The 26,769-nt window shown below is 36.8% G+C and overlaps 7 protein-coding genes across 7 annotated transcripts; 3 read left to right on the forward strand and 4 right to left on the reverse strand.

The window, feature by feature from the left end:
• The first annotated feature begins 3,652 nt into the window (after positions 1 to 3,652).
• Positions 3,653 to 9,875, forward strand: EV154DRAFT_527837 (uncharacterized protein). The gene is made up of 11 exons (XM_051603522.1): positions 3,653 to 3,904; positions 3,963 to 4,023; positions 4,093 to 4,368; positions 4,447 to 4,481; positions 4,546 to 4,821; positions 4,906 to 7,857; positions 7,918 to 8,988; positions 9,055 to 9,191; positions 9,252 to 9,335; positions 9,397 to 9,505; positions 9,575 to 9,875. Exons 2-11 carry the CDS (start codon positions 3,972 to 3,974, stop codon positions 9,704 to 9,706), a joined length of 5,124 nt encoding a protein of 1,707 aa, XP_051451786.1. The 5' UTR covers positions 3,653 to 3,904; positions 3,963 to 3,971; the 3' UTR covers positions 9,707 to 9,875.
• A 9-nt stretch (positions 9,876 to 9,884) lies between these two features.
• Positions 9,885 to 11,517, forward strand: EV154DRAFT_527838 (uncharacterized protein). The gene is made up of 5 exons (XM_051603523.1): positions 9,885 to 10,062; positions 10,133 to 10,304; positions 10,387 to 10,536; positions 10,602 to 10,650; positions 10,709 to 11,517. The coding sequence occupies exons 1-5, from the start codon at positions 9,950 to 9,952 to the stop codon at positions 11,419 to 11,421; spliced, it is 1,197 nt and encodes a 398-aa protein (XP_051451787.1). The 5' UTR covers positions 9,885 to 9,949; the 3' UTR covers positions 11,422 to 11,517.
• EV154DRAFT_452288 (tRNA methyltransferase complex GCD14 subunit-domain-containing protein) lies at positions 11,503 to 12,767 on the reverse strand. The gene is made up of 3 exons (XM_051597263.1): positions 12,662 to 12,767; positions 12,499 to 12,606; positions 11,503 to 12,425 (listed from the first exon to the last, which is right to left on the reverse strand). The coding sequence occupies exons 1-3, from the start codon at positions 12,719 to 12,721 to the stop codon at positions 11,592 to 11,594; spliced, it is 1,002 nt and encodes a 333-aa protein (XP_051451788.1). The 5' UTR covers positions 12,722 to 12,767; the 3' UTR covers positions 11,503 to 11,591.
• A 445-nt stretch (positions 12,768 to 13,212) lies between these two features.
• On the reverse strand, positions 13,213 to 14,257 carry EV154DRAFT_569970 (uncharacterized protein; the record flags this gene model as incomplete). Its single annotated transcript, XM_051606170.1, has 2 exons — positions 13,213 to 14,159; positions 14,230 to 14,257. The coding sequence occupies 2 exons, from the start codon at positions 14,255 to 14,257 to the stop codon at positions 13,213 to 13,215; spliced, it is 975 nt and encodes a 324-aa protein (XP_051451789.1).
• A 1,416-nt stretch (positions 14,258 to 15,673) lies between these two features.
• On the reverse strand, positions 15,674 to 17,912 carry EV154DRAFT_527851 (uncharacterized protein). Its single transcript, XM_051603524.1, has 8 exons — positions 17,817 to 17,912; positions 17,735 to 17,748; positions 17,520 to 17,678; positions 17,246 to 17,434; positions 16,945 to 17,177; positions 16,667 to 16,850; positions 16,013 to 16,589; positions 15,674 to 15,943 (listed from the first exon to the last, which is right to left on the reverse strand). Exons 1-8 carry the CDS (start codon positions 17,854 to 17,856, stop codon positions 15,717 to 15,719), a joined length of 1,623 nt encoding a protein of 540 aa, XP_051451790.1. The 5' UTR covers positions 17,857 to 17,912; the 3' UTR covers positions 15,674 to 15,716.
• Positions 17,913 to 18,011: 99 nt separating this feature from the next.
• Positions 18,012 to 20,848, forward strand: EV154DRAFT_527857 (salt tolerance down-regulator-domain-containing protein). The gene is made up of 6 exons (XM_051603525.1): positions 18,012 to 18,568; positions 18,635 to 19,067; positions 19,123 to 19,343; positions 19,418 to 20,070; positions 20,136 to 20,257; positions 20,344 to 20,848. Exons 1-6 carry the CDS (start codon positions 18,183 to 18,185, stop codon positions 20,716 to 20,718), a joined length of 2,190 nt encoding a protein of 729 aa, XP_051451791.1. The 5' UTR covers positions 18,012 to 18,182; the 3' UTR covers positions 20,719 to 20,848.
• Positions 20,760 to 22,840, reverse strand: EV154DRAFT_527863 (uncharacterized protein). Its single transcript, XM_051603526.1, has 4 exons — positions 22,639 to 22,840; positions 22,142 to 22,565; positions 21,698 to 22,078; positions 20,760 to 21,632 (listed from the first exon to the last, which is right to left on the reverse strand). The coding sequence occupies exons 1-4, from the start codon at positions 22,808 to 22,810 to the stop codon at positions 20,804 to 20,806; spliced, it is 1,806 nt and encodes a 601-aa protein (XP_051451792.1). The 5' UTR covers positions 22,811 to 22,840; the 3' UTR covers positions 20,760 to 20,803.
• Positions 22,841 to 26,769: the final 3,929 nt, after the last annotated feature.

The following is a 26,769-nucleotide window of genomic DNA, read 5'->3' on the forward strand; positions in this document are numbered from 1 at the left end:
TGTTAGACAATTGGTAACAACCAAAAAATAAAAACCGACAAATCAAGATCCCTAAAGCAACTAAATTGTATTAATGGAAGTATACGTGTGTAGTTAAAAAACCAATTTCAATAAAAGTATCATTGCTTATCTTCTTTACAATAATTTTCAAAAGTATTAATACGTATGATTATTCTTTCATATGGTTACCATTTCATAAATTACAATGATCATCGTATATCAATGGACAATTCTTGATACACTAAGTTAGAGATAAGAGCAGGTAGGTGTCATCATTCATCTCAAAATGAATAACGATACAGTAATTTTTAAATAGGGCTATGCATGGTTTGATTCATGGTATAGGAAATATATCATTATTGGTGATTAATTGTAGTTGTCCGTAGAAATAATTTTCCACGAATTATAACACCATCAAAAGGGAAAAGTAACCAATAACTAATCCATAAGTTATTTTTCGCCTAAATTCTAATCAACTACGACTACAAACAAATCACTGCAAAAGGACCCATCTGTTTGGAAGGGAAGATTACTTGGCATATGTGCTTCTAAATTATTCTTCGTTAGGCGTGTAAAGATCATGGATCTGTAATTTTATGCGGGGTTGTGCTGAAAAAAAAAAGACTGATTACGTGGAAATTGTATGTTACTCCTTGAGCCATTAATTTATATATACACATCATTAATAATGCTAATTTAGCCAAAATCGTATTCAATGACCTGTTTTAGAATGTCAAACACTGCATAATCATTAAGACACGTTGATAATCCGGTTGACGAGTGTGTTATATGAAGTAAACATGCATTTTAAGTTATGAATGCTAATATCAAGCGTAAGGTGAAGCTATATCAATATATAATGGATATCTGAATATTTTTCATGGATAGATATAAAATCCATTTTAAAAAAGCAAATTACGAAGGTGTATATTGTAATTGTTTATCTGAGTGTGCTAGATAATACCTGTGTATGTAAATTAAATCTATATTGTCCCACTTGATGAATGTTGATAATGTTTAAAAAATTGAATATCATGAGTAGACTTTATTTAATCGAAGAAAACTGTGTCGTAAAGTAGGCTTAACTTCTTATACGAAACACACACTAGACCATTGAAAAGTCAAATACAAAGCAGTCTTTGTGATTCTATTGACAGACAAAAAGCCATTGGGAGTTACAATTTATATTTACCTTGATAGGAAAAAACTCGTATTCATCATGTAGTGTTTGAAAAAAAAAAACGATACACATGAGATGTAATGAGTTAAAAGTATATCTTTATCAGAATTAAAATAACTTGGCTGTTGTGAAATAATTCATCCTTATATACTACACAATTCTCATGGGTATTGATGATAAACTAAGCTTAGGAGCGCCCGACCAGTAAGCAGAATGTCGCTTTAAATCACCTAGGCAACTCCCACTCTTAATTGTCAGTGTCCAGTATCTCAGCAATAGTCACGAAACCTGGTCTCTTCGGGAACCACCCCAAATGACACATATTGACGAGATACCTTGATGAGACGACTGCCCAGGAGTCCGAGTATCGTTGTGCAACTTCAAGCACACCACCAAGAATGTACCCCCCAATGAAGACTTCTGGCACAATGAAGAGAGAAAAAAAAAATGACGAATTTTTTTCTTAACTATAAATAAACAGATTGATGTCATCTGCTTGTCAGTCTAGAAAGCACATTGTAATTAAGTATATTTAAAAAGCAAGAAGTTGCCAGGAATTTTTAATATTAATTTATATAAAAGTAATTATGCAGTTCTGCCCCAAGAATTAGCTTAGACTTTCTCATATTCGTTTTTTCCTTATCAAGAACGAGAGAGAGATAGATAATTATTTGTTTATTATGTATGGTCTGAAAACATTTTAAAGTCTGTCCGAAAGCGATTTTCATTCGTTATAAGCTGTAGATACTAAAAAAAAAAAAAAAAAAAAAAAAAAAGAGAGATACCTACAGGATCCTCGCTTTTATTTGTCCAGAAAACAGAAAGATATCAATAAATGATTGAATGAATTTGCAAGTAATGATCCACTACAATTACTAGTTTGGACAAAGAAATACGCTATGTTTTTGTGATTACCCTTTATACTTTACTTGGATAAGTGTTTGGCGTTACAGCTTTAGCCACACAATTAAAAAAGGTACGCACGTTTAGATGGCGATTGGCAAATCCTGAAGTAGCCGCGACAGTGATAGAATGTTCGAGTTTTACTGAATAAAATAGTGCAAGTAACTATGATGGAAATAATAAATATTGCAACTAAAAAGAAGAAAATTATACAATAGACTAGAGATACTCAGTATCAAAGTCTGCAGGCTGTTCTGATCGCGGCTACATGTGAATCTACACTTGCAAATTATTTCAACGGAAGTGCAGACAATGGAGATTTAAATTAATCTAAGCGTTATCCCGTGACAGATCTGTTTGCCTCTTTGTGTACGTACTACAACTTACATCTAAAAGGTGGATATAAAAGACTGGTGAAAATTAAAAGATAAGATGCAGGTAAAAACGTTTTTACGTAAGGCCAATTTTAACTCTCAAATACATTTAATAAAAAAAAAAAGGACAAATAGTATCAAAGTGCCTCCGTGCGACGTATTTGTCATTTAGAAAGTTTTTGCCATATTTATTATAGACTCCGGATGATGTCAAAAATCAGGTTGATTTTAGTTGTGAACCCACTTTTATATCTGTTACACTCTTATGATCACTGTCTCTTGTACTCAATACACATAAATTTTTAGATACTAAAAAACCTCCTAGTCTAGGGCAGGACGTACAATTGTTTTTTTTTTGGAAAGTATCTCCAACTTTAACGTATACAGCTTTGATACCTGTACATAATGTTTTTCTTTATGTTTGCATTGATCTAGATTCAAGTTTTTATTAAACTAACGTGCCTTATAAATATAAATAAATTCAATGAAAACAATCTCACTACCTTGGTTGCACACCGTACCTATTTTTTTTTCTTTGGCCAAAAAAAAAAAACAATGTTGAAAACGCGTCTTTGGTGCAGAATGAAAAAAGAAATGGGGGACCATAAAATACGTAATGAGATTAAGCTTTCTTTTGTAATGGAACTAACCTAATGTCTTGCAAGATGAGTTCATTGCAATAACACCAATATATTCCATTTTAAGCCTTGTTCCTGATTTAGTCAAGTGTGCTTTCGGAGAGAAAAGAAGGGGGGGGGGGATGCACGGAGGGATAGGGTAGAAATGAACTTGATAAAGGATTAGGTCAACTCAAGACCATGGTTAAAAAAGCAACCGAGCTATTCTATGTGTGATCTGCCTTTGACAGTTGACAAAAAGGCTGTAGGTCGGTAAGCATGTTGGAGTTAAATGTAGTTTTTTGTTTGTGTTACCACACATTTTTTTTAGGCTATGTGGACACAGTCAAGGCTGTATTCTGGGTGAAGAGGAAAGTGCTGAAGAGACTTTTTTTAACGGGACCAAGCCCATATTATAAAATAGAATTCAAAAGAGCAACAATAATGAAAACGAGGTGTTACCAAGGCACTGAGCATGACGAAACTGTCTTTTCCGAAGGGACTAAGCCAATTAAAATGAAAAGCTGATCTTGAACTTTCTTTAATGTATGAAAAAAAAAAAAAAAATGGGTACACTACTATTTCCTAAAAGCTAAAACTATTCCCTTTTCTTCTTTGTTTCCTTTCTACACTTTTCATCTCTTTATTTGATATCCCGATACGAAACAGTTACGGAGGATAGTAATAAATAGTTGAGAAAACAACAAAGGGAATGGAAGTTATAGATTACCAGTGTTAAAAAAAAAAACCTTTTTGTTTCTTCATTTCAAACTTTTTTTTTTTTTACACAGCAACTTTTTTTTTTTCTTTCAACTTTATAATTTTTACAGGTACCAGAAAATTTTGATTGTTTTATCAGAAATTCTTTATTCTAACTCCCTCCTGCAGATACACAACATGAGTGGCAATATTAAAGTCGTGGTCCGCTGTCGACCCTTAAACGCTAGAGGTAACGCACAACCGGAAACAGGCTGAAAAAAAAAAAAAGAACGCTGATACTCATATTTGTTCAACATAGAGAAGGCAAGAGGAGCCACGAGTATTATCCGAATGGATGGAAATCAAACGATTATTACCAACAATAAGAAATCGACGAGCGCATCACACCACCAAACATCATCGAGAAAAGCGGCCGTAGAGGATGATCAAGTCAAGGCATTCACCTTTGATAGATCGTATTGGTCAGCAGACAAAGCAGACGATCATTATGCAGACCAGGAATTAGTGTACAATGATATGGGGAGAGAATTATTAGACCATGCCTTTGATGGTTATAATTGCTGTATCTTTGCTTGTAACGTACTTTATATCTTTTTTCCTCACGCTAATGAAAATGCTCATCATTCCCTTTTTTTTTTTTTTTTTTTTGTAGATGGTCAAACAGGTTCTGGTAAATCTTATTCAATGGTAACATTTAATTTAAAATAACCCCCCCCCCCTTAAAAATAATTATTGACGAAAGCACTTTTAGATGGGCTATGGCGAAGATAAAGGAATTATACCACGTACCTGTTCAGAACTCTTTGAGCGAATTTCAGACCTCACCAGCGAATTACTAAAATTCCAAGTAGAAGTATCCTACATCGAAATCTACAATGAAAAAGTACGAGATTTACTGAACCCGGGTAACAAGGGAAATTTAAAAGTACGAGAACATCCCACCATCGGTCCCTACGTAGAAGATCTCTCTCGACTCGTAGTCAATTCGTTTGAAGACATTGATCATTTAATGAACGAAGGCAACAAGGTAAAAAAAAAAAAAAAAAAATACGAATTAGGAGGTTGTAGATTTTATCATTGCATTATCTAATCCTTTTAAATATATCATTAGGCAAGAACAGTGGCAGCTACCAACATGAATGAAACATCATCTCGCTCACATGCCGTCTTCACTTTATTCCTCACATCCAATCGATTTGATGAAACAGCAAAGCTCAATACGGAAAAATGCGCACGTATCAGTCTTGTGGATTTAGCGGGTAGTGAACGTGCCAATAGTACAGGTGCCACGGGTGTTCGACTGAAAGAAGGTGCCAACATCAACAAGTCCCTCACCACCTTGGGAAAAGTCATTGCAGCCTTAGCCGAATCCTCCGCTCATCCAAGCACCGGAAACAAAAAAGCCTCTGCATTAAACCCGAATTTCGTACCTTATCGTGATTCCGTCTTGACTTGGTTATTAAAGGACTCACTCGGTGGTAATTCTAAAACCGCCATGATTGCTGCTATCTCTCCAGCCGATTACGATGAAACCATGAGTACGTTGCGATACGCAGATCAAGCCAAACGCATTAAAAACAAGGCAATTGTGAATGAGGATCCCAACGCTCGTCTTATTCGAGAACTGAAGGAAGAATTACAAGCACTTCGAGACACCTTGATGATTTACGCACCAGAGGAAGTGGAAAAGATTATTCAACAAAAGAAAGCAAGGGCTTCAGGAACCAGTAGTCGAGCTTCTTCTCGTGCAGCTGCTGCAGCGCGAGCCACTTCTACATCACCCATGCTGTTAATCTCGCCAGAATCACCGATTGCAACACAACGAGGAAACAGTTTATTGACCAAGGAACAAGTGATTGATCAGTTACAATCTTCGGAAAAGTTACTATCGGAGGTGAAGCAAACATGGGAGGAAAAGATGAACAGGACTGAGGAAATCCATCGCCAACGAGAAAAGGCTTTAGCCGAACTTGGCGTGATTGTGGAAAAGGATAATATGGTAGGGGTCTATGCGCCCAAGACAATTCATCTGATTAACCTAAACGAAGACCCACTGATGACCGAATGTTTAATGTATCAAATCAAATCCGGCATCACACGTGTGGGGAGAATCGGCAGTGCTATAGCAGATATTCGACTAACGGGGGCGGAAATTCTGGATGAACATTGTTACTTTCAAAACGAAAAGGAAGACGAGGAGACACGCGTAGTGACGATTTATCCCGGAAAGGATTCAGTTACTCTGGTAAATGGTATGCAGATTCTTCAGCCAAAGGTACTACATAGCGGTTATCGAATTATTTTTGGGTCTGGATTACATCATATGTTTCGGTTCAATAATCCAGAGGAAGTACGTAAAGAACGGGAGCAACAATTACGTATCTGTACAAGTCCCGATAGTGCATTGGGATCTATCATGTCTCCTTCCAGCACAACGACAACCGATATCCTAGATTGGAAGTTTGCACATAATGAAGCGGTCAAGAAATATGGTGTCACTAATGCGTCCGATTTGGCTGTGATGACAGATGAGGATCTCAAACAGTTATCCGATGGAATTACAAAAGTACGCGAGTTTCGAAACAGAAAACGTATCTCGTCTGATTGTCATAACCAATTATTTAGTGAGGATCCCGCCGAGGTATCTCCAAGAACTTCCATCAGTTCTTCCAGTAATAAACGCTTTAGTGGTGTCTCTGCTGCGACTACCTTACTAACAGAGGAAGATGATGAGGAAGACAAACGCTTTTTACTACCACCTCCTACTGTTCAAGATAATGAAAAGTTGATTCAAAAAGCCACAGAAGAGATCCAGCAGCAAATGGAGTTACAAAAAAAGGAATACGAGGAAAAATTACGGCTGGTGGAAAGCTCCAATATGAAGACAGACGACATCAATACGGAACGAGATGATTTGGCTGCGAAATATGCGCTTGTGAAACAAGAGATGGAAAAGAGTTTGGAACAACAAAGGATTGCGTATGAGAATAAAATTCGTCGTATTTCAGCCCATTTACCTCCTGGAACTGCATTAAGTTCGGATAATCTATTGGTAGGATTCACCAGTAAAAATGCAGCACAACACCTGTTGCGTCAAGCGGTGGATAAATGGCGTGAATTAAAATATGTCAAGATGGCTGAGGATTGTTTGATTCATGCGGTGGTTCTGAAAGAAGCAAATATTATGGCCAAGGAGCTGGGGAAAAACATTGTGTATCAGTTTATGGTTGTGCATGATGATCTGTCAGCCAACTCTCTGTCGTTTTGGGAATCGACCAGTGCTTTACAACCATTCACAAGAGAACCAGATACACATTTAATGAATGAAACCAAGCCTTGTGTGGCGGTCCAAGTGATTGATCATGTGCATCGGGCTACGTATATTTGGTCCATTGCTAAATTAAAGCACCGTATTCGACGCATGCGAAGATTATATGATTACACGGATGGCCCATTATTTACGGGACAACATTTCAATCGAGAAGATCCGTTCTATGAAACACCGTGCCCTCGATTTAGCTCGATTGGGTTAGCTCGTGTTCCGCTACGTAATTTAACTCTGCAGTTACATGCTGATAATTATGTCGATGTCTATTGTCGCAACACTGGTAAAGTGATGGGTCAAGTGAGGGTTCTGATCACACCTATTGCACGCTCTGTTTCAAGAAAACAACAATCCGCCAGACCCAACCTGAATATGATCCGACCCAAATCCGGTATGGAACAACAAGGCGAGAAATACTTGCTACATATTGGTCAACAGCAAGTGTTTGAAATTCGCATTCAAGAGTTACGTGGTGTGGATGAGTCCGATTTTACTCAGGTGCATGCTCAATTTCGTTTATCTTCGTTTGGTAATGTGGAGCGTTATTCAACACCAGACAAAATATATCAAACAGATCCCATCAGTAACTTTCAACATGGTCATATTGTGTTTGGTCAATGCCAAACACTCTCAGTCAACATTACGGAAAATATGATGGATGTGATTCTAAATCAAGGTTTGACGATTGAAGTATATGGTCAAGCACAACCCAATTATTTGTATGGATTGGTGGAGCATGTAAGTAATAGTACACCGGGGACACCAATCAATGAACCAACATCGTTATTTGTTACAAAGGCTATCAACAACAATATCGTGCCAGCAAGTAGACGTGTATCCATTGATAGAAGGTTTTCATTGGAAAAATGTACGTTTGATGGTATCTTGATGGAGGAACGACATGATGTATTGGCTTGGATCCAGATTTGTGAGTTAAATGATGATGGACAATATGTGCCTGTACAAGTCATCAATTCGTACGACAATAAACAACATCAAGATGTCTTCTGCTTAAGACAAGGTTTGCAACGTCGTATTGCATTTACTTTGGGTCATGATTCTGGAAGACAGTTTGAATGGTTAGATATTAACAATGCAAAGATTGGCAATGTTCGACTTGTGGATGCTAAGGGACGTGTGACGGAATCACCAGCACATGAAGCAGTGCAAATCCAATTATTCACCACACAACAACAGATTGCGTTTGAGCGAAATGGGACATCACGTATTACAGCCCAGGGACCGTGGGATAGTTCGTTACATGACTCTTTGTTTCTGAACAGGGTCACTGCGTCAGGACAACGTATTCGACTCACCTTGAGCTGGCAGATGAATTGCGATAAATGTGTATCACCTCTATGCTTTGATATGGATATATGTGTGCAAATTGGAGCGATGATGTCTAGTTCAACCTCATCGTCTTCCATGTTTCGACAACTTTTACTTGGTAGTGCACCCAATAGTGTGTCGATGAGTAACAAGTCAAGTGGGATGTTTATTGTTCAACTCAAGCCTCCGATGACACGACAGGTACGTGAATTATGGAGATTGAATACGGCCAACAAGTATGTACGAGGCGAGGAATTTATCGGATCATGGAAGCCACGTGGTGTATCGCTGATTACTGATTATCGTACGGCACGACGTCGTATGTTACATAAAGAAAGTGTAGCGGCCTTTCGACATGCCTTGGTGCTGGCTGGACATCCACAAACCAAAGTCATTCAAAGAAGTCAATCCGAGATGTTTACGCTTTCTCAGGCACTGGAGGAAGAAAAGGAAGAAAAGAAAAATGTGAAGAGTGACCCAGAAGCATTGACCCGCAAAGTCATTGACTTGTGGAAAACACAGTTTGGAACACGTGAAGAGGTATGTTTAATACGTGTAACCGCTCAGTTTTACTATTATTAACACGTAAAAAAAACAAAAAATTAGATTGTATTTAACCAGGATCCACCAAGTATCAATGCGTTAACAACATCCACTAGTACAAGCAGTTTGAATACAATTAGCTCAAATAAGAAATATTCCAAGATTAAATTGACTGCTGATATTCAACAATTACACCCAAGGTATGCTGATATAAAACTATAAAAGAAAGGTTTTATTAATAACCCTTTTTTTTCTTATAGTGATACAGTGACCAAAAGAGGATATCTGTTACACTCGGAAAACGTGGATGATACTTGGCTAAAGCACTGGTTTGTTCTACGAAGGTAATGAACAATAAGATTATTTTAATTACAGACAGAAATTAATTTTTTTATATGTGATTAGACCATTTATTATTATTTATGAAGATCAAAATGAAATTGAAGAGTTGGGAGTATTTAACTTGACTTCTGCCCGAGTGGATTATAAGACGGACCTGGAAGAAATGCTTCAGGTAGGAACTTACTGCATGAAAAAAAAAAAAAAAAAGTTATAATAGGAGAACTAATATGAGTGTTTGCAGAGAAAATACACATTTGCTATTTATACAAATAACAATGCGTACTTGTTACAAGCCTCGGATTTCGAAGATATGAAGGATTGGATGTCTAAAATCGACCAGTTTTATCCAGTGGATACCCTTGTTATTGCTTAAAATATTGTATATATTATACCTCCCTTATTTCTCCTTACTCAAATATAAACCTCCTAAATAAAAAAGGACTCATATAATTTGGCTTTTTCTGAATACACGTGATAATAATTCTTTCCGATCATTGTTTAATTGTTACCTTAATTTTTATTTTTATACTTTCTTCTTTTCTTTTATAAATAAAAAACTTTTTTTTAACAAAAAATAACAAAAACCCTAAAAAAAAAAAAAAAAAAAAAATTAACAATGAACCAACAAAGTAATGTTCAAGGATGGCTCATGGACGTACCAGGCTATCGGGAAAATTATCGAAATGAGCGTCGTCATTTGTTAGACATTGAGGAATCAGATGAAACAAGGTAATAACAAACCATAAACCTTAAAGGGAGTCATTTTTTTTTTACTTTACTAAATACCCTTTCCTTGCAGCCAGAAAAGAAGACCTTGCTCACTCTTATCCATTAGCTCAGAAGACAGTATCAACTTGGATGATTTAATCAATGCTAATTTTACAACGGATATGGAGGATGAAACTGATTTATCGGCTTTATCTGCATTGGATTTGGATGATTCACATGAAGACTTTTGGAAAATGGATAATGTAAGAACAACTGGGAGACACACAAGAAGGAAAGGGGGGGGGGGTTCTTTATACTTATTTTGTACATTCTTTTTTTTGCTAGTTTTTAAACCATTTAACACATCCATTCCCACCCAAGGATAAAGGAATCTTTCCGCATGACGACAGTAACAGATCAACTTATGAAGAAGATTTGTTTAGCTCGAAAAATACCAGTTTAGATGACTTGTCGGACTCCTTTTATCATGAAAAGGTATGTCGTAAGAAAATGGTGTTATTGTTCTGTCTTTTTTTAATCTCGTTTACACCCCAATTAAGGTAACCGAGCATGATTTCATGGCAAGTTTAAAGTTATCTTCTAGCTATGGTAAGTGCACGAGTCAATCGCTTAGTACATAATAATTAATTTATTTTTAAAATAATAGGAGAGTTTGATAATCCCAGGTTGTTACAGGTACCAGTGTCACCCAAGACATCTCCTATTATTCATCGTGAACGCATGCACCGGTCGGGGAGTATTAGTAGTGAGAATAGTATGAATTCAGCTTCCACAATCACACCACATTACCGTGCTCTCTATCCAAGTACCTCCACCTCCACTTCTTCTATCGGAAGTCATTCCACAGCCGCCAGCTCTTTTTTACCGCGATCCACTACCTCCAATAAGAACACAACAGAAAGAATCACACAACCTCGATTTAGACCAGCAGCACCACCTGCCAGTTTATCCGAAACCACATCCACAAGGCAGCAAGTGGGTTTAACAAGACGTGCTACACATATACCTGCACCAGCAGCTACCTCCACTTCTCCTTCTCCTCATAAAAAGACATTAATAGCATCTCCAAATCGTACAAAATCCACAACACTTGCACATAAAAAAAGCAATCCTACCTTGGGTCGATCAGCAAGTCGTATCGGAGGTGGTGGTGGTAGTCGAGCAAGTCATATTCCAACACCACCACGTAGTACAACATCCTTGGGTATTTCTTCTATTTTCACATCACAGCAGGAACGACCCAAGACATCCTTGGGTTCTACATTAAAATCTCCTTCCAACTTGCGACGGGCACCGTCTACATTACCAACCTTGACTAAATCCACAGGCTTAAGGTTACCCACACGTAAACTTGTATAATAAGAAACAAAAAGGCTGTAAATAATTTCCTTTCACATTAATAAATAAAAATTTCATCCCCATTTCTACAAGCTTACCACCAAAAAAAAAAAAAAAAAAAAAAAAAGGGTTGGTTTATTATATTACAAGGACAAAAAAAAAAAATTATTATATATGTGTATGTGATTCATCTAATCAGATTTGGCGTTGGCAGAGTCGACAAATTGAATAGCAGTAGGTGGTAAAAATGTAGCAAATGTCAAGTAACTGGTATGACCTCTTGTTTCTCCCACGGTCTTGGAGACCAACATTAAATTAGCGGCTTCTTCGATTTCATTGGCTGTTGGAACAGGTTCATCTTTACTCAACTTTCGCTTAATAGCCACACTATCAACCGAAGGTAATCCCTTTGCTCTTCTCTCTTGTGCATCCTTCAAGGCGTCCGAGAAACTAATCTTTTGTAAAGGAGCAACCGAATGCTCACGAATCAAGCATTCGTACATGGTGATATCGATGAATCCATTCGCCTCCAAGGCAGTGACAGTTCGTGCGACTTGTTCAATACATGGTGAGAAACAACAGATTTTACCGGTTTGATCCTGCTTGAACGCTTCTTTGGCAGATGCAACAGCGTCCCAAGGAGCTGGTAAATCTAAAAACACGGCATTGACAGCATCCTTCATCTGGAAGCCTTCTTTACACACATCACGGTGATGCATTTGAATAATATCGCCGTATCCATGGTCGGCAAATTCTACTTTGGCGAGGTTGACACGTTCTTGATGGTATTCGAACGAATAAAGTTTACCGTGAGGTGCAATGGTACGTGCAATCGAGTGTGAAAATGAGCCTGAACCGGTACCTGATTCAATGACATTGACACCGGGCTTCATTTCAAGCATGGTGGTGATGAACGAAATATCGGCAATGTAAAGAATTTGTGTACGATGAGGAAGAACAAGTGTCCAAAGTTCGGGTGTAGGGTGAAGTAAATACACAAAGCCTCTGTAATTGGAAGACACCATCTATTTTTTTTTTTAACATGTCAGTCTATGTGGCTGCACGGTTCAAAACCACATAATTTTTTTTTTCGGTTACCTTGGAGCCAAATTGTTTGCCGATAATGTCATTATGATGAAAGACACCGAAACGGTTATTGAAAATACCGTCTTCGGAAATGTAAATAGGTGTCATATTATCTCTTGTCTACATTGAAAGGTAAGCCCGTGAAAAGTGTGACAAGTGCATTGTGTGTATTTACCATGTAGACAATGACAAGATCGCCTGCTTCAATAAACTTTTTGTATCCACTGAAACTCATTTTATGCGAAGTTGTAATTATCAAAAAAGAATGTATTGAACACTTTTTTTTTTTTTTATAAATAAAAAAAAAATGATGTTTGAATTTTAAGACTCATAAGCCACCATGCGCCTACCCCGTGACTTTTTAAAGACAGGTCAATGCATAAGCTCTCAGGCACAGGAACGCTTTTTTAAATATTATCCAATGAGAAATCCTCTCACTCCTCATACCTGAACAATAGACTTCGTGGTCTGTATGAGACAGTCAATGACGCGTAATTAGCCATAGTTGTACTTTTTTACAGCCACAGTTTAATATATTAATGTAATACTGATATAAAACGGGTAAAATAAAAATACGCACACGGCATATTCAACTGGGACATGTTAATTTAGTTTAACTTGTGTCCGTCGACAATTACAGATAAATTTACAAAACTGTATACTTGCAATAAACTATTTGTATTAGACATGAAAAACATACCCGAATTGAAAAAAAAAAAAAAGGTTTTACAATCCATTTTTCATCTTCATCCTATTGTATGAGTTTTTGAGGCTATTCACGTTTGCATAATTACTGAAATAGCCAGCTTCGCGTCCCATGTCGAAACAAGCTTGCCAATTCATTCTCCCATTCTTTTTTTTGAAATCGTCGGTTACTTTTTTAGCCCATTCCATATCTGACATTTTTCCCTTCGCTCTGGTAGTAATCTTAGTTGGGGTTGAGCACTTACTGCTATCATTGTTGCTGCAACCGGCTTCTACATCCCCTTCTATATTTAATGTAGAGTCTTCTGGTGCGTATTTATTTAAATATGTTTCGGCATAACATAATCCATCAATAGCCAAAGAGCGTATCCGTTTTGTATCTCTTTTATCCTCTTCCAGAGCCCCCAGGATCCTTTTATATTGGTACAAACTGTTTTTACAAACTTTCAACAAGAGTTCATCATGATGAGATGTCTGTTCGATCGTCTTATTTTTGATATCATACAACATTTGTACAGTGGCATCATTTTTATGCTCCAAGCCAAGCGGAGTTACTTCTTGCGAGATGAGAACATAAGCCAGTGCAGCTAGTGGTGGTAAAGGTGCAGTAAGGAATTTCTGAAGTATAGTTTTGCTAATCACACAATGGTCTTGAGCCCAAAAATGACAGGGCAATTTTCTCATGAAGGGTGCTTTCGTGGTTTCGGTGAGCATCCTGGCTATTCCTTCTTGTACTTTATCGATAGATAGGGTCAATACCACAGGCTCTACATGGTACTTGTCGATAAGGTTCCCACACATTTTTATAAGGTGCTGTGTTTCGAGCTTATTGAGAATATTTGGTGTTGCAACTACAACAGGCGGTAAACTTTCTGTGGGTGCTACAGTAGGAACGTAAACCACATAAGCTCCGTGATTTTCAGCCGAATTGCTAGGACTGTAAACATAACAGCCAACAGCACTTTGACCTGCGATTCGAATATTTTTTTTTTTTAAAAAAAAACAGGAATAGAACGACTTTTATAGTTGTCAAGTTACCAATTAAGACTTTTAGAATTAAGTCCATGACTTGTGGATTTCGGAGCAGAACTTTTGTCATTACCCAATGTAAATGTTCTTAACTTGGAAAAAAAAAAAAAAAAAAAAAAGAGAAAGGAGTAGCTTGAGAAAAGATTGTTGTCAATGGCTCGCGACATCATACAAAAAAAAAAAAAAAAATAGTGGTCACATCAATCAAACAATGAAACATTATATTTTTGGTGCTGTGACTTTGACACTGCTCATTTCGATCTCTTTCAAGAAGAATGAAGTTAAATGATAAAAGTCAGTATTGACTGATTGTTTCATTGAAAGCAGGAAATGGCTGCTAAAATAAAAATTTGAGCTATCCCTGATAATGCTATCGCCAAGGCAGATGGCGTTGTATTTCAAGACATCATTGACCTAAGCTGTTAAACAGAAATGCACTAAAAACCAGCGCGCCATAACAATCCTTTCTTGCTTGTCATTTTGATGGTTTTTCTTTCAATAAAAAAATCTAATCTATGAAAATATTGCACAGCAATCTGATTTTGTTTGTGGTACAGACCTGTTTATATAATCCATAAACCTCCTCTAAATATAAATGAAAAGCTCTTTTATCAGTAAAATCCGCAAAAAAAGCGACTATAAATGTTTAAAAAATATCGCTATACCGATATGATTTCCTATCCTTGTCGTTCATTTATTGCCGACAGCTCCGCAATTATAAAGCACGGTGATGAACCCCTTACCCAAGTTAGAAAAAGAGAAGAAGATCTCGCACGTATTACGTATTCTACCTTATCGTCCCAAGTATGGTAAGATCGCTTGACGAGAAGCACCTGTCTAAGAGACTCCCAAGGACAATCAAAACATTGCAAATGATGATTTCAAGCACCGCGTACAATTCCTCTTCAATTATGCAAAACTATCACGGACTACTCTATCAGAAAAAACGAAAGGGAAACTCATTATTTTGCCTTTTTTTTTTTGAACAAGGAGAGAGAGAGGATATAGAGTTGAACTGAGCATCTTTTCACCCGTTTGATCTTTATCTTGGCCAGAAGCCTTCGGTTAAAGCTTAAACGAGACCATGAAAGTAAGATGCAAAGAGAGCAGATAAATGCGAGATCGCTCCAAAAATTAATGAATTTATAGTTAAAAAACTACCTTATGTAATCAGCTGTAGACTTGTTGTTTAACTTATATCTCCTTTGATTTCAGGCTAGAAAACGTAGAAAATACGGCATTGTTTAAGAAATATCAACTCTAGCCTTCGGTCTGTACACGGTTTAAAATAAATACGTTTTTTTTTTTGTACTTTGATATAAAATTCATATGAAAGTGTTAAAGGGACAGCGATGGAAAAATTTTATATTCATGATCGGTCTAAATGTAACAAATAGTTAACCAAAAAAAAAAAAAAAAACATTGCTAACTGAAGTTAACCGCTACCACTGATCAGGAAAATAAGTTTAATCGAGTTTATTAATTAATTAGAATTTCTACACATGGGATTCGATGAGATGCTCAGTTATTGTCCCTGCTAGATGAACAACCATTTTGATCTCTGTCATGCCAAAGATAAACTCTATGGTGACATCCATACGAGTACCTGGTTTTACATTGGGTAATAAGGGCATCTTGATAGGAAGCTCTGCCAACTTGACAACGGAATCCTTGTCTGTAACTTGCCTTGGTATCACATCGCTATCGGAAGCATATAGATCCGCTTTTTTTTGTTTGTATACGTATGCTTATTAGTAGTACACTCTGTGATTTTAAATGATAAGATACTCACCTTCGGTATGCTTTGGATAGACAACCCAGAAGGATCTCTTGATACTTTGGTCAATGAAAACACGTTGTCCTTTGTGAGCAATCACATCAAACCGAGTAGAGCATCTTTTGATACCGTCCTTGGTAATCACTGCGCTTGATTCAGGATCCAATCCTTGTTCAAATGGTAATCTTGTTCTTACACCGTACGTTCGTCTTAATAATTTACTCGTGACAAGGTTTGGTTTTAATAAATGATATACAGCGCCTTGGGCCACAGCCAATTCACCTCTGGGTGGCATAGCTATCTCACCCACAAGTCCGTGAAATTTCTCTCTTAGAATGTCATACAAGTACTCTGAACAACCAAATCCTCCTACAAGAAAGATGGCCTGTACGTATTGATCGACTTGGGCTAATTGTTCTCTTACAAGTTGGACCACTCTTTTTAAAACGGGATGAAAAACAAGGTCTCTCAATTCAGTAGGGCGAAATATCAGCTGGTGATCATCGTTTAGAAATTCGGGTTGAATGTATTGCAATGCTCCAGCTGGTACAGGTATCAAATACACGTCTGTTTCATCTCCTCGATAATTTGGCTATACGTATAGAAAAAAAAAAAAGAAAGGGTGGTTGAACAATTTTGATCACTGCGACCTATTTTCAAGTTTCTTACCTTGATGGTCTCAATAAATGTATCCATCATCATTTCAAACATACAAGAAGGTATATCACCATTACTCAATTTTGATCTTAGTAAGAGACTCATGTTTTGATCGATAAATGCACTTCCACACATGGCACCATTTCCTCTAGTGACTTCACTTAGAGTTCTAGGCGGTGTTGCATCTTGAATTAAACTTTTCTTGTTCCATCAGTGTAAATTTTTTTTTTATGGAATATATAAAACTCGCAAGTTATGAATTTGAGAATAAAGGGGGGGGGGGGACTTACTAGGTAATTAAATCCACAGTGCCTCCACCTGCATCGACAATCATGAATATGTCACCATCTGATAAATTCCAGGATTGATACTTGTTTTCGCAATAAGCCGCGGCAGCTTCTGGTTCGCTGATCAATGCTAATCGATGGATGGGATCGTCCTCTTGCAAAATACCTGCTTGCACCATGGCTTCTCTCATCAATGCTTTGGATTGATCAGACCAAATGGCAGGCACCGTCAGACACTGGGTTTTAGAAGGGGGGGGGTTAGTAAATAGTTTTTACTTTACTCGCAATAGGAAATGAGGCTTACATATCGGTATTGGCATTGTTTGTATGCATGCAGTAATTGAGTTTTGAGTAACTGTTCGTAGATGTGATCATGAAACATTCTTAGATAATCAGCAATGACATCCACATGCGTCTTGTTATCAGGTAAACGGATTTCCTCAGTGATCAGCGCTAGTTTAAAATACTGTAGTAATGTGCCATCATTATCAGGCTTTTATCATGTACAAGTTTAGTTTGTGGGTTATGGTATGATTTTTTTTTTTTTTTTTTTTTTTTTTTTTTTGGTTTTGTTTTACCCGAAGTGATTGTAACCTGGCACCTTTTCCCCAGTCTAAAAGTCTACCGTTTTTTTTATAGTAGAGTAAGGAAGGCACTTTGGCATAGAATCCATTACTCTTGGGCCAGCGGAATATATCATGGACTTCTGCGGTATCTGCTAAAGCATAGCAACAGCCCTATTTAAAGCGTATGTATTAGTCAGTGATATATATATAAAAGTATTTTCACTTACGGAATAAGTGGTGCCTGGTGAAGAAGAAGAAAATGTTTTAATAAAGAAGGTGGGTTACTTTTTTTTTTTTTGAGGGGTTTACCAAAGTCAATGGAGACAATGACTGGATAGTCTTGTGTCATGAGCGAACAAAAAAAAAGAAGAGAGAAACAAAAGGGAATGATTTCATTTATTCGGGTGATACAAAGCGTCACGGCTTTTTTTTTTTTTTTAGTTTACAGCACATGAGTTAATGCACGCGATGCCAAGGCCAATGAGATGGACTTCAAATGATGACGTTGCATTTAATTCGATATTTAACCATTCGTGTTTTTTCCGGATTTTTAATCTTTTTTCTTTTTCCCCCTTTATTTTTTTTTTCTTTTTACATATTATAAACTAATATAAAATAAAGAAAGAGAGAGAGAGAGAAAGAAAAGAAAAAGCGTTATTACTTATACATCTATTTATGAACTCATCGATAATCAGCTCAAGCCCATCCAGTAGTATTCACAATATTTCCACCAACATTACCACGACCATGTCGACAAGAAATTGCTCGAATAAGCAACAACAACAACAACAACAACAACAACAGCAAAAGAAGGTCAAGTCTTCTTCTTCTTCTCCCTCCTCCTCTACGCGATGGCTTCATGGGGGTGGTCATGAACAAAAGAGTGATATCTGGACAAGTACTAATTATACCGAAGAAAGACAGCGTATTCGAGAGTTTTGGTTACACCTCTCTGAAGCAGAACGTCGTTCGCTTGTCAAAGTTGAAAAGGAAGCTGTTTTACGGAAAATGAAAGAACAGCAACGGCACTCGTGCAACTGCTCTGTTTGTGGCAAAAAGAGGTAATTATTATTATTATTGTTTAAGGTTGATAAGAGTTTTATTTTGTAACTGACCTCCTGTGGTAGAAGTGCCATTGAAGAGGAATTGGAAGTGCTGTATGACGCTTACTACGAAGAATTGGAACAATACGCCTACCGTCAACAACATAATTATACCACCGTCATTCGACGCAAAAGTAATAATATTCGTCCCAAAGACAATGAAGACGATGATAATCTATCGACAAAAAGCAATCAAAGTGAAGAACTCTCAAATACCCTCACCGTACAAGGAAGTATCATCACTGTTGCCGATGATCTCCTAAAGAACGACGGCAAAAAGTTTTTAGATATGATGGAAAGACTAGCAGAACGAAAAATGAGAAAAGAACGAGAGGTCGCAGAGTCTGATGATGATGATGATGAAGACGAAGAAGACGACGACGACGATGATGATGATGATGAAGAGGATGATGATGATCATGATGAAGAGGATGAGGATGATGAGGATGATGAAGAAGTAAAAAAGAATAGAATCCTATTTGATTGTATTATATTCATTGTAAATTTATTAGGACTCCAGAACAGAAGAACAACGTATGGAAGAAGGGAGAAAGATGTTTCAAGTGTTCGCTGCACGTATGTTTGAACAACGAGTACTGACCGCTTATCGAGAAAAGGTAGCACAAGATAGACAAAAACGCTTAATTGAAGAATTAGAAGAAGAAGATAGGCAGCGTCAGGAACGTGAATTAAAAAAACAACAAGACAAGGAAAAAAAGAGAGACAAGAAACGGTAAATTAAAACATTTCACCTTTGAACCCTCTCCTAGCAATAATTGAAAACTTTCTTTTTTTTTCTTTTCATAGTCAGCTCAAGTTACAACAGGAAAAGGAACGTTTGGAATTAGAAGATTTAAAACGACAAGAAGAATTAGCTGCAAAAGCAGATCGAGATCAAAAGTTAAAAATGGAGCGTCAAATCAAGGAAACAGAACGATTGAAGCGTCAACAAGAAAGACGTCAAAAGGAAGAGGATAGGTTACGGAAAGAGGAAGAAAAAAAGAAACGACGTTTAAAAGAAGAAAAGGCTCGTCTTGCAGAAAAGGAATCTAAGCGTAAGCAAGACCAGTTAAAAAAGGATCAACAAGAACGTAAAAAGGCCGTTACTACCGTAGCCGCTGTCGTGACTGCTACCGAAAATGCTTCTTCTGCAGCCGCTGATGCTGCCATGCTTGACCTTGTAGCCGAAAAAGATGATACCACACCCAGCGCTATTAGTCCTTCTATACCAACGTTATCCCCCACTGACCAAGTAGACCCCCCTCATCACCATGTCTTGACAGACCATAAGACAGCCATTGCACCCATTGGCCAACGTCGTACCTCTTTAGCAGGCCCCATCGGAAGTCCTGTTCGATCAAGGTCGTTACACCAGAATAATATGCAATATGTCGTTAACGATTCAGAAACTCAGCATTCGTTCTTTTCCAACTTTTTATTTGGACAGGCACCTGTTCGAGGTGAGCTTCATTTTCATTAGGCTTTTTTTTTTTAACATTTTTGCATTTTTCTGATTACATAATAGAGGAATCATTTAACACGGGTAGACGCGTATCCAATGACGGCAATATGCGATGGTCAAATGGATGGACTCCATTAACGGCACTCTCCGACAATGTGCATGGTAAATTATTCGGCGACGTCCTTGTAAGTTTTTTTTTTTTTTTTTTTAGAAAAAAAAAAAAAAATATAAGGCTTGTTAAGTTGATAAGCAAAAAAAAAAATCATTATAGGCCAGCGATCGAAATTCCTTGATTTTAGAAAGAAGCCGAATCAGTTATTTGAAATTAGATGAATTAGCGCAAGCCAAATTCTTCATCATCCCACCTTTTCATACACTGGATCAGTTACATCGCATGTTGCATGATTTATTTTACGACATGTTAATTGATGTGCGAGAATTATATCAGGTTCTTAATCAATTTCCTGCCAGTGGATTAAAATGTTATTATAATCAACATCAACAGTGTTATATTGTACAGTATCATCCTCTTGTTCCCATGCGTTCTACCTCCTCTTTATTACCTTCTAATAATATGATGATGGTATCCCCTCCCCCACTACAACCGCAGCATTCTCAATTACCCGCATACCATCATAATATATAAAAAACCAAAAAATAAAAATTATAAACATGTCACAAACGTAAGTGGGCAAAAAAAAAGAAAAAAAAAAAAAGTTTATTTTTTTTTTTTATTGGTTCCAATACTGGTTTGTATTTCCAGTACGATACTGTTGTTGCTGTTGTTGCTGTTGTTGGTAACCAAACATGGGAGATTGTCCAAAGTAATTAGTAGATCCATAAGCTTGGGTACTGGCAGCGGGTGATTTAGCAGCAGCTGCGGCAGCGGCAGTAGTAGGAATTGATTTTTCAGGTGATTCGTTGCCTACGACAGGCACTTGAGGCGAGCCATAAAATTGGTTAAAGCCGCCATATAATTGTTGAGTTTGACTGTAAGGTGAACTATTTAAATAAGGAGACGAAGCAGTGGTCTTTTGTTGTTGACCATAGACAGAGGTAGGGTACATGTTATTTCTACCGTTCATGAACGCGTTGGCACCACTGGTTTGTGCTTGAGGCTGTTGACCGTAGGGAGAATAAGCGTTGAATTGATTAGGCATATAATAATAAGGATAGAACGATTGCTGTTGTTGTTGTTGTTGTTGAGGTGTTTGGTTATACAATGGTTGTTGAGAATAGGTGTGGCTACCAAGATCGGTCTTGTCCTCTTGACCATAATAATTGCTTGATCCATAATCATTAGCATTGAAAGAAGGATTGTAGTCTTGGATACCAAACTGTTGGTACTGTTGTTGTTGGTTGTACAAGTGTTGTTGCTGATGAAGTTGTTGTTGTTGTTGTTGTTGTTGTTGTTGGTGATGATGTTGTTGTTGTTGATATAAGTGTTGGTCGATAGGGGGTTGAGTAGTGGTAGATGAGGTGGTGTCGGTTGTGTTGGAGGTAGAGGGTTGTTGTTTCACAGAATTCAAAATGTCTGCAACACTAGGATGACTTGAACTACTATATATGGTAATAAAATATTAACGAAAAAAACGTGGAGTTATTTTTTTTTTCAAGAAACCTACGTTGTTTCTGGGGCTTCTTGTAAACTTAAGCTGCCAAAATCTACCGAAATTTCTTTTTCGATCACTTGAGAAGGTGCAACAGAGGCAACGGGGGTAACAACGGGGGCAGCGGTGGGTGTAGCAACAGTGGGTGCCACGGCAGCGGGTGCAGCAGCAGTGGGTGCAGTGGAAGGAGGAGGAGTGACGGGTTGTTCTTTTTCCAGCACTACCACTTCATCTTCTGTCTTGTCTAATAAAGTCGGTAATTGAAGAGGTTGATCCCATTTCGAATCTGAGGACAACCATGCGTCATCTACTTTTTGAAGCTCTGGTTCATGATGTGTTTGTGTTTTTTCTTCTTCTTTCACGGGTTCAGCCTCTACCACAGGCTCTGGTTTTGTGCTATGGATAGTTTTGTCTTAGAAATTATTCTTTTTTTTTTTACCGATATGTGTGTATACTTACTGTAATAAACTAGCCCAGGTCTTTGCACCACCAGCATTACTTGTTTTGGTAGAGGGAGAGGGAGTTGATATCTTTTTAGGAGTTTCAGCAATACTAATAGGATCCTTTGATTGACTCCAGGCATCATTTGTATTCCAGTTATCCTTTGAATTCCAGCAGCTATCGTCTAATTTTTTACTTTGCCATGTGCTAGTCTGTGTAGGCTTTTGTCGTGAGTTTGCGGACGGGCGTTTTGTACTTGTTGGTGTTGCTGAGGATGATGCTGCACTGGCTCGAGAAGAAGAAGCCGCAGGTCTTGTCACAGCGGGAGGATATGAAATTGTAGTTGTCGAAGATGTCGAGACTTCTAAAGTTGCTTTGTTGGCTGCGGCTGCTTCCTTTTTCGATTTTTTTGTCTTTACCTCACCCCATTGGCTAGCATGACCTTTTTTTTTTTATATTTCCTCATGGTGTTACTCACACTATTTCTGTAGATGCAAAACTAAAAAAAAAATTACCTTCACTAATACGGTCAATAGCCAGCTCTAAATCCCCATCCGCATCTTGAAGCGTAAATAAAAGATCTTCTTCTGTCCATTCTGTAAATAATTCCCTTAAAGTAGATAATTGTGAAGTGTACTTTGATTTAAGTTTCTTGAAATCACTTTGTGCTCTTTCTGATGTGCTCATTTTTTAATGTCTTTTTTAAATGTAAAGGAAAGAAAAAAGAAGAAAATAAAAAATAAACAAGAAAAAAATTATATAGTCAAAACTCAATTTTTTTGGGAAAAACAATGACGCAAACAAATAATTTTTTTTTTTTCCCTTTTTCTTTTTTTTTTTGCTGTCAAAATTTAGGATCTACAATAAATGACAATCATAGTTTCACCACTTATCCCCCATTTCATCTTTCTTTTTTTTTTTTTTTTTTCATTATCATCTTTCCTTTGTGTGCTCCCCCCCCCTTTTTTTTAGCGGAGGGGGATTCATTAGCAGTAAGAGAGAAAAGATTTAGATATGATAAAGGGAAGCGGGGGGTGTTTTAATTAAAAAAGAGAGGAGATCATTTTTACTCTTTAAATTCAGACATTGGAGATACCCTTTGATTTTCCCTCATTGCATTAATTACATCTTGCATGATAATACGCATCCATTATCCTTACCCGGGCATTTTTATTGTGGCCATCCAAAAAAAGAAAAAGAAAAATGAAATACACCCGGTTACTTTATTCCACGCAGAAGATTACAGTGACAATGATTCATTTTATTGTGAATTATACTCATCCGTAGCTACGCAACTACATCACTATAAATTACACCTCAAATTCAGCCATATTTTCTTGATACGCGCATGTCTGTGCATACTCAGTATGTAAAGGAAATTTTCGTTCATAAAAAGCTCATACTTGCGCCTCTAAACTGCAGTTCATTTTCACCAGTGTCTGTGTACTGTAACCATAGTTAGGCCATATTTTAAAAAAAGAAATTCGTTTGTTCTAGAACCATAATATTCTATTGAATTGAAGCTTGGATTCAAAACTAATCATTTTTATTGTCCGTGGTTTTATAAATTAAATGAAGAAAGAAAGAAAAAAAAATCATTCTTTTCATAATAGGTTGGGCTAGAACCAAAACAACAATAAAATACAGTATGTATTTCGTCCCAAAAAGACTCGACGATCTCGTTTGATTTTCTCGATGCATAACATTTATTATTTTCTTACAGGTACAACACATACATTGATTGACATTGCCAATAAGAACAAATTTTTTCTTTGACACCGAATAGGAACCATTTAAGCATTAAAACCATGCATCTTTTTTTTTTTTTTTTACCCTTAAAGCAAAAAAGGAGGAGGGGTATTTATTCCCAAAGATCATGTTAAAATTCCTATATTGCCCCCAAAATCGAACAACGATGAATTTTAATTTTTTTTTTTTTTTTTTGAGAGATCTGGCGTAATAATAAATAAAAATAAAATCTTTGTATTGGATCAATTGCAAACATTACCCTTCCCCCCCCCCCCAAAATGGAATGGAAAAATATCAGCTATTTGACCCTGTGATTCTTTTTTTTTTTTTAGTAGGAACGATAATTGACAAGCATGCAAATAGAGAATTAAAAATAAAAATAAAAATCGACCATGCAGGTTTTTATTTTAATACCTATTCATCATTTCACGTAAAGATACATGATAAGACCATTATCAAGCTTAAAGACGCATCGCTTGTAGACCAAACACAAAGAAGGTGCATTTTCATATGAACAGAATATCATTTTAAAGATCAGCCTGTCGTACTTTAGATTAGGGCTAATTTTTTATAGACAGACTTTTACTTTCAGACATCCACCTTACCTATTTTAGACAAAATAATAGTGCAGGAGTAGCTCAAGTTTGGTGTGGTGCTTTGTGTTGTAATTTATCACTGATGAGGCATTGGAAACCTTGGAAGCCTGTCATCGTCACTTTCAATGTCTTGTGAAATGAGAAACATGCTCTTGGCCACCATAATATTACTATTCCTGAAATGTACAGTTGTTGCAAATCAACATCGGCTTATGGTCGGTGTTTTAGAGACATTCTAAGTTTCTTATCTTACATACACTCTCGTCTTACATGCATAGGAGTTAAATGATCCCAAAAGCTGAATACAGTATTTACACTATAAATTCAGACAAATTAGAATTAATTTCGGACAGATGCAAAAATAAATTCAGACCAATATAAAAAAAGTTCAGACTATTGAGCTTTTTTTTTCGGACGAATAGAAAATTATTGTTCAGATAATTTTACCTGCATGAAATTGCCAAAGCGATAACTTTGGCGGAAAATTACTGAGTTTGTTCGTTTTTACGAGAAAAGAGCGCAGGGCGCTCACCTACTTCCCTGAGATTGAATAGGATGTGCTTAAAGTTTAGAACAGCTGCTTGGTCTCTATTCCAAAATTTTCTGCCTTGAGTAACACATGCAGTATTTTGACATCTGATAATTTGTTAATATCAACATAACGAATATAATTGTAACTATACTACCTTAACAATCCATGACACTTCACGATTGGCATTGTATTTCTTCTAAATGGACGAGGATTAGGAATCATCTTGAATTGCTCCAAAACGTCACCACAATCTGGACAATGAGAGGAAGTTTTAAATTCGTCAATTAGATAAACAGTCAAACCATTTTTTTTTAGCATTTGAATAAGCCCTTTATTCCTTGTAGGTTCCTGGAACTTTGTGTTTGGGGCTGACCAATTTCCAAGTACCAAGACAGCATCAGGACCAAATTTTCTTTTCAAGTTTTGTACCAATTTTTGATCATTTTGTTCATAAAACATCTTTGATGAAAATTTCATTTTTCGAAAAGGTAATAGCTGTAACTTCTCTAAGACTGTACTGAGAGTTTTTCTGTTAAGATCACTTTGGTTGGGTCGTCTATTAATCTCTAAACCAAGCGCAATAATTCTTCTTTTTTCATCATCATCAAATCTTTGTGAGATATGCTTTTGTGACAGCATCATTTCTAGATATACGGCATAAAACTGAGGATTGACAATCCTATCAATGGAAAAGTTCTGAGGTTGAGGGAAAAAACCGCAAATTCGTGATATAAATATATTGCCATAGTACAGATTGCATTTATGATCAACTCGGAATGAAAACTCTGACTCTGGAAAATAGGAGATTTCTTTGGGCTTTAATGTCTCGTTTCCATAGTAGTCGGTTAACGTGTCATTAACGGATGATCTGGCTTTTATGTACTGAATGTAGTTTTCCAAATTTGTAGATTTGGATTCTGTTTTGGAGAGCGTTGTTTCGGCTTCTTGGACAACCAAAGGTTTGTTTTGATTCCGTAAATATCTGAAATGTCTTGAGCATTTTGAGCGATTATTTTTGGTAAAAATCAAAGTTTGCTTCTCTTTAACTGTACTAGTTTCTTTCATGCAATACAATAAATCACGTCTTCCAGGGTCGATCAGAACACACTTGTTTTCAGTACGTTTTAAATCAGCTTGATTTAGCCGTTCTATATACTTCTCTTGATCATCGACTACTCTCTTAACGCTGGTTGTAAAGAATTTTCTACTTGTATCTGTGTTTTGTTTAATAATTGATACACCGACACCATCTGTTTCAAGTGTTCCTTGAAACCTTAAAGTCTTATCAACACCTTGATTCTTGAACGCCTTCTTTTCAAAATTCACGACAGAACCCCAAATTTTAAATTTTTTTCCAGCTTGGAGAGGACTTTTATTCTTGAGAATATGAAAGTGAATTATTTTGGCATCCAAAGTCATGTAGCATGGAATGAAGGAAGTACGCAACGGGAAGCAGATAAATGCTTTTCCTGTTCTGGCTTCAACTAATTTGGCAAGTTGAAAAAACGCATCAAAATGATTCTCAGGTTTTGCTGCAATATCATAGTATATGGAGTCCTTTTGGAAAGTGTAGTCTTTAGGATAGCAGGAAAAGATACTGTTTAATTCTTTTCTTGACTGGTCATCTAGAATACTGTCTGTAGGTATCTCTTTCCTTGCTACGGCACGACTGATCTGATTACAAGGTCCGTATATCTTGCTTCGGATAGCTGATTTTATTGCTTTTTCATCTGATCCATTTTCTTTCATTTCTTTCCGAAGATTATTTG

The sequence above is a fragment of the Mucor mucedo genome (genome assembly GCF_025094135.1).
Source record: "Mucor mucedo strain NRRL 3635 chromosome Unknown EV154scaffold_171, whole genome shotgun sequence".
In the NCBI taxonomy this organism is placed as follows: Eukaryota; Fungi; Mucoromycota; class Mucoromycetes; order Mucorales; family Mucoraceae; genus Mucor; species Mucor mucedo.

Excerpts from the sequence above, each read along its gene's own strand:
- EV154DRAFT_452288 (XM_051597263.1), bottom strand. The coding sequence starts at position 12,721 with ATGAGTTTCAGTGGATACAAAAAGTTTATTGAAGCAGGCGATCTTGTC. Across the intron at positions 12,607-12,661 it reads ATCTTGTCATTGTCTACATG|ACAAGAGATAATATGACACC; the intron begins GTAAATACACAC and ends CTTTCAATGTAG. Across the intron at positions 12,426-12,498 it reads GCAAACAATTTGGCTCCAAG|ATGGTGTCTTCCAATTACAG; the intron begins GTAACCGAAAAA and ends AAAAAAAAATAG.
- EV154DRAFT_527837 (XM_051603522.1), top strand. The coding sequence starts at position 3,972 with ATGAGTGGCAATATTAAAGTCGTGGTCCGCTGTCGACCCTTAAACGCT. Across the intron at positions 9,192-9,251 it reads ATTCAACAATTACACCCAAG|TGATACAGTGACCAAAAGAG; the intron begins GTATGCTGATAT and ends TTTTTCTTATAG. Across the intron at positions 9,336-9,396 it reads CACTGGTTTGTTCTACGAAG|ACCATTTATTATTATTTATG; the intron begins GTAATGAACAAT and ends ATATGTGATTAG.
- EV154DRAFT_527857 (XM_051603525.1), top strand. The coding sequence starts at position 18,183 with ATGAACTCATCGATAATCAGCTCAAGCCCATCCAGTAGTATTCACAAT. Across the intron at positions 20,071-20,135 it reads TGGACAGGCACCTGTTCGAG|AGGAATCATTTAACACGGGT; the intron begins GTGAGCTTCATT and ends ATTACATAATAG. Across the intron at positions 20,258-20,343 it reads AATTATTCGGCGACGTCCTT|GCCAGCGATCGAAATTCCTT; the intron begins GTAAGTTTTTTT and ends AAATCATTATAG.
- EV154DRAFT_527851 (XM_051603524.1), bottom strand. The coding sequence starts at position 17,856 with ATGACACAAGACTATCCAGTCATTGTCTCCATTGACTTTG. Across the intron at positions 17,435-17,519 it reads CCAGGTTACAATCACTTCGG|CCTGATAATGATGGCACATT; the intron begins GTAAAACAAAAC and ends ACATGATAAAAG. Across the intron at positions 16,590-16,666 it reads CATTTATTGAGACCATCAAG|CCAAATTATCGAGGAGATGA; the intron begins GTAAGAAACTTG and ends CTATACGTATAG.
- EV154DRAFT_527838 (XM_051603523.1), top strand. The coding sequence starts at position 9,950 with ATGAACCAACAAAGTAATGTTCAAGGATGGCTCATGGACGTACCAGGC. Across the intron at positions 10,305-10,386 it reads ACTTTTGGAAAATGGATAAT|TTTTTAAACCATTTAACACA; the intron begins GTAAGAACAACT and ends TTTTTTTGCTAG. Across the intron at positions 10,537-10,601 it reads ACTCCTTTTATCATGAAAAG|GTAACCGAGCATGATTTCAT; the intron begins GTATGTCGTAAG and ends ACCCCAATTAAG.
- EV154DRAFT_527863 (XM_051603526.1), bottom strand. The coding sequence starts at position 22,810 with ATGAGCACATCAGAAAGAGCACAAAGTGATTTCAAGAAACTTAAATCA. Across the intron at positions 22,566-22,638 it reads TATTGACCGTATTAGTGAAG|GTCATGCTAGCCAATGGGGT; the intron begins GTAATTTTTTTT and ends AAAAAAAAAAAG. Across the intron at positions 21,633-21,697 it reads CAAGAAGCCCCAGAAACAAC|TAGTTCAAGTCATCCTAGTG; the intron begins GTAGGTTTCTTG and ends TACCATATATAG.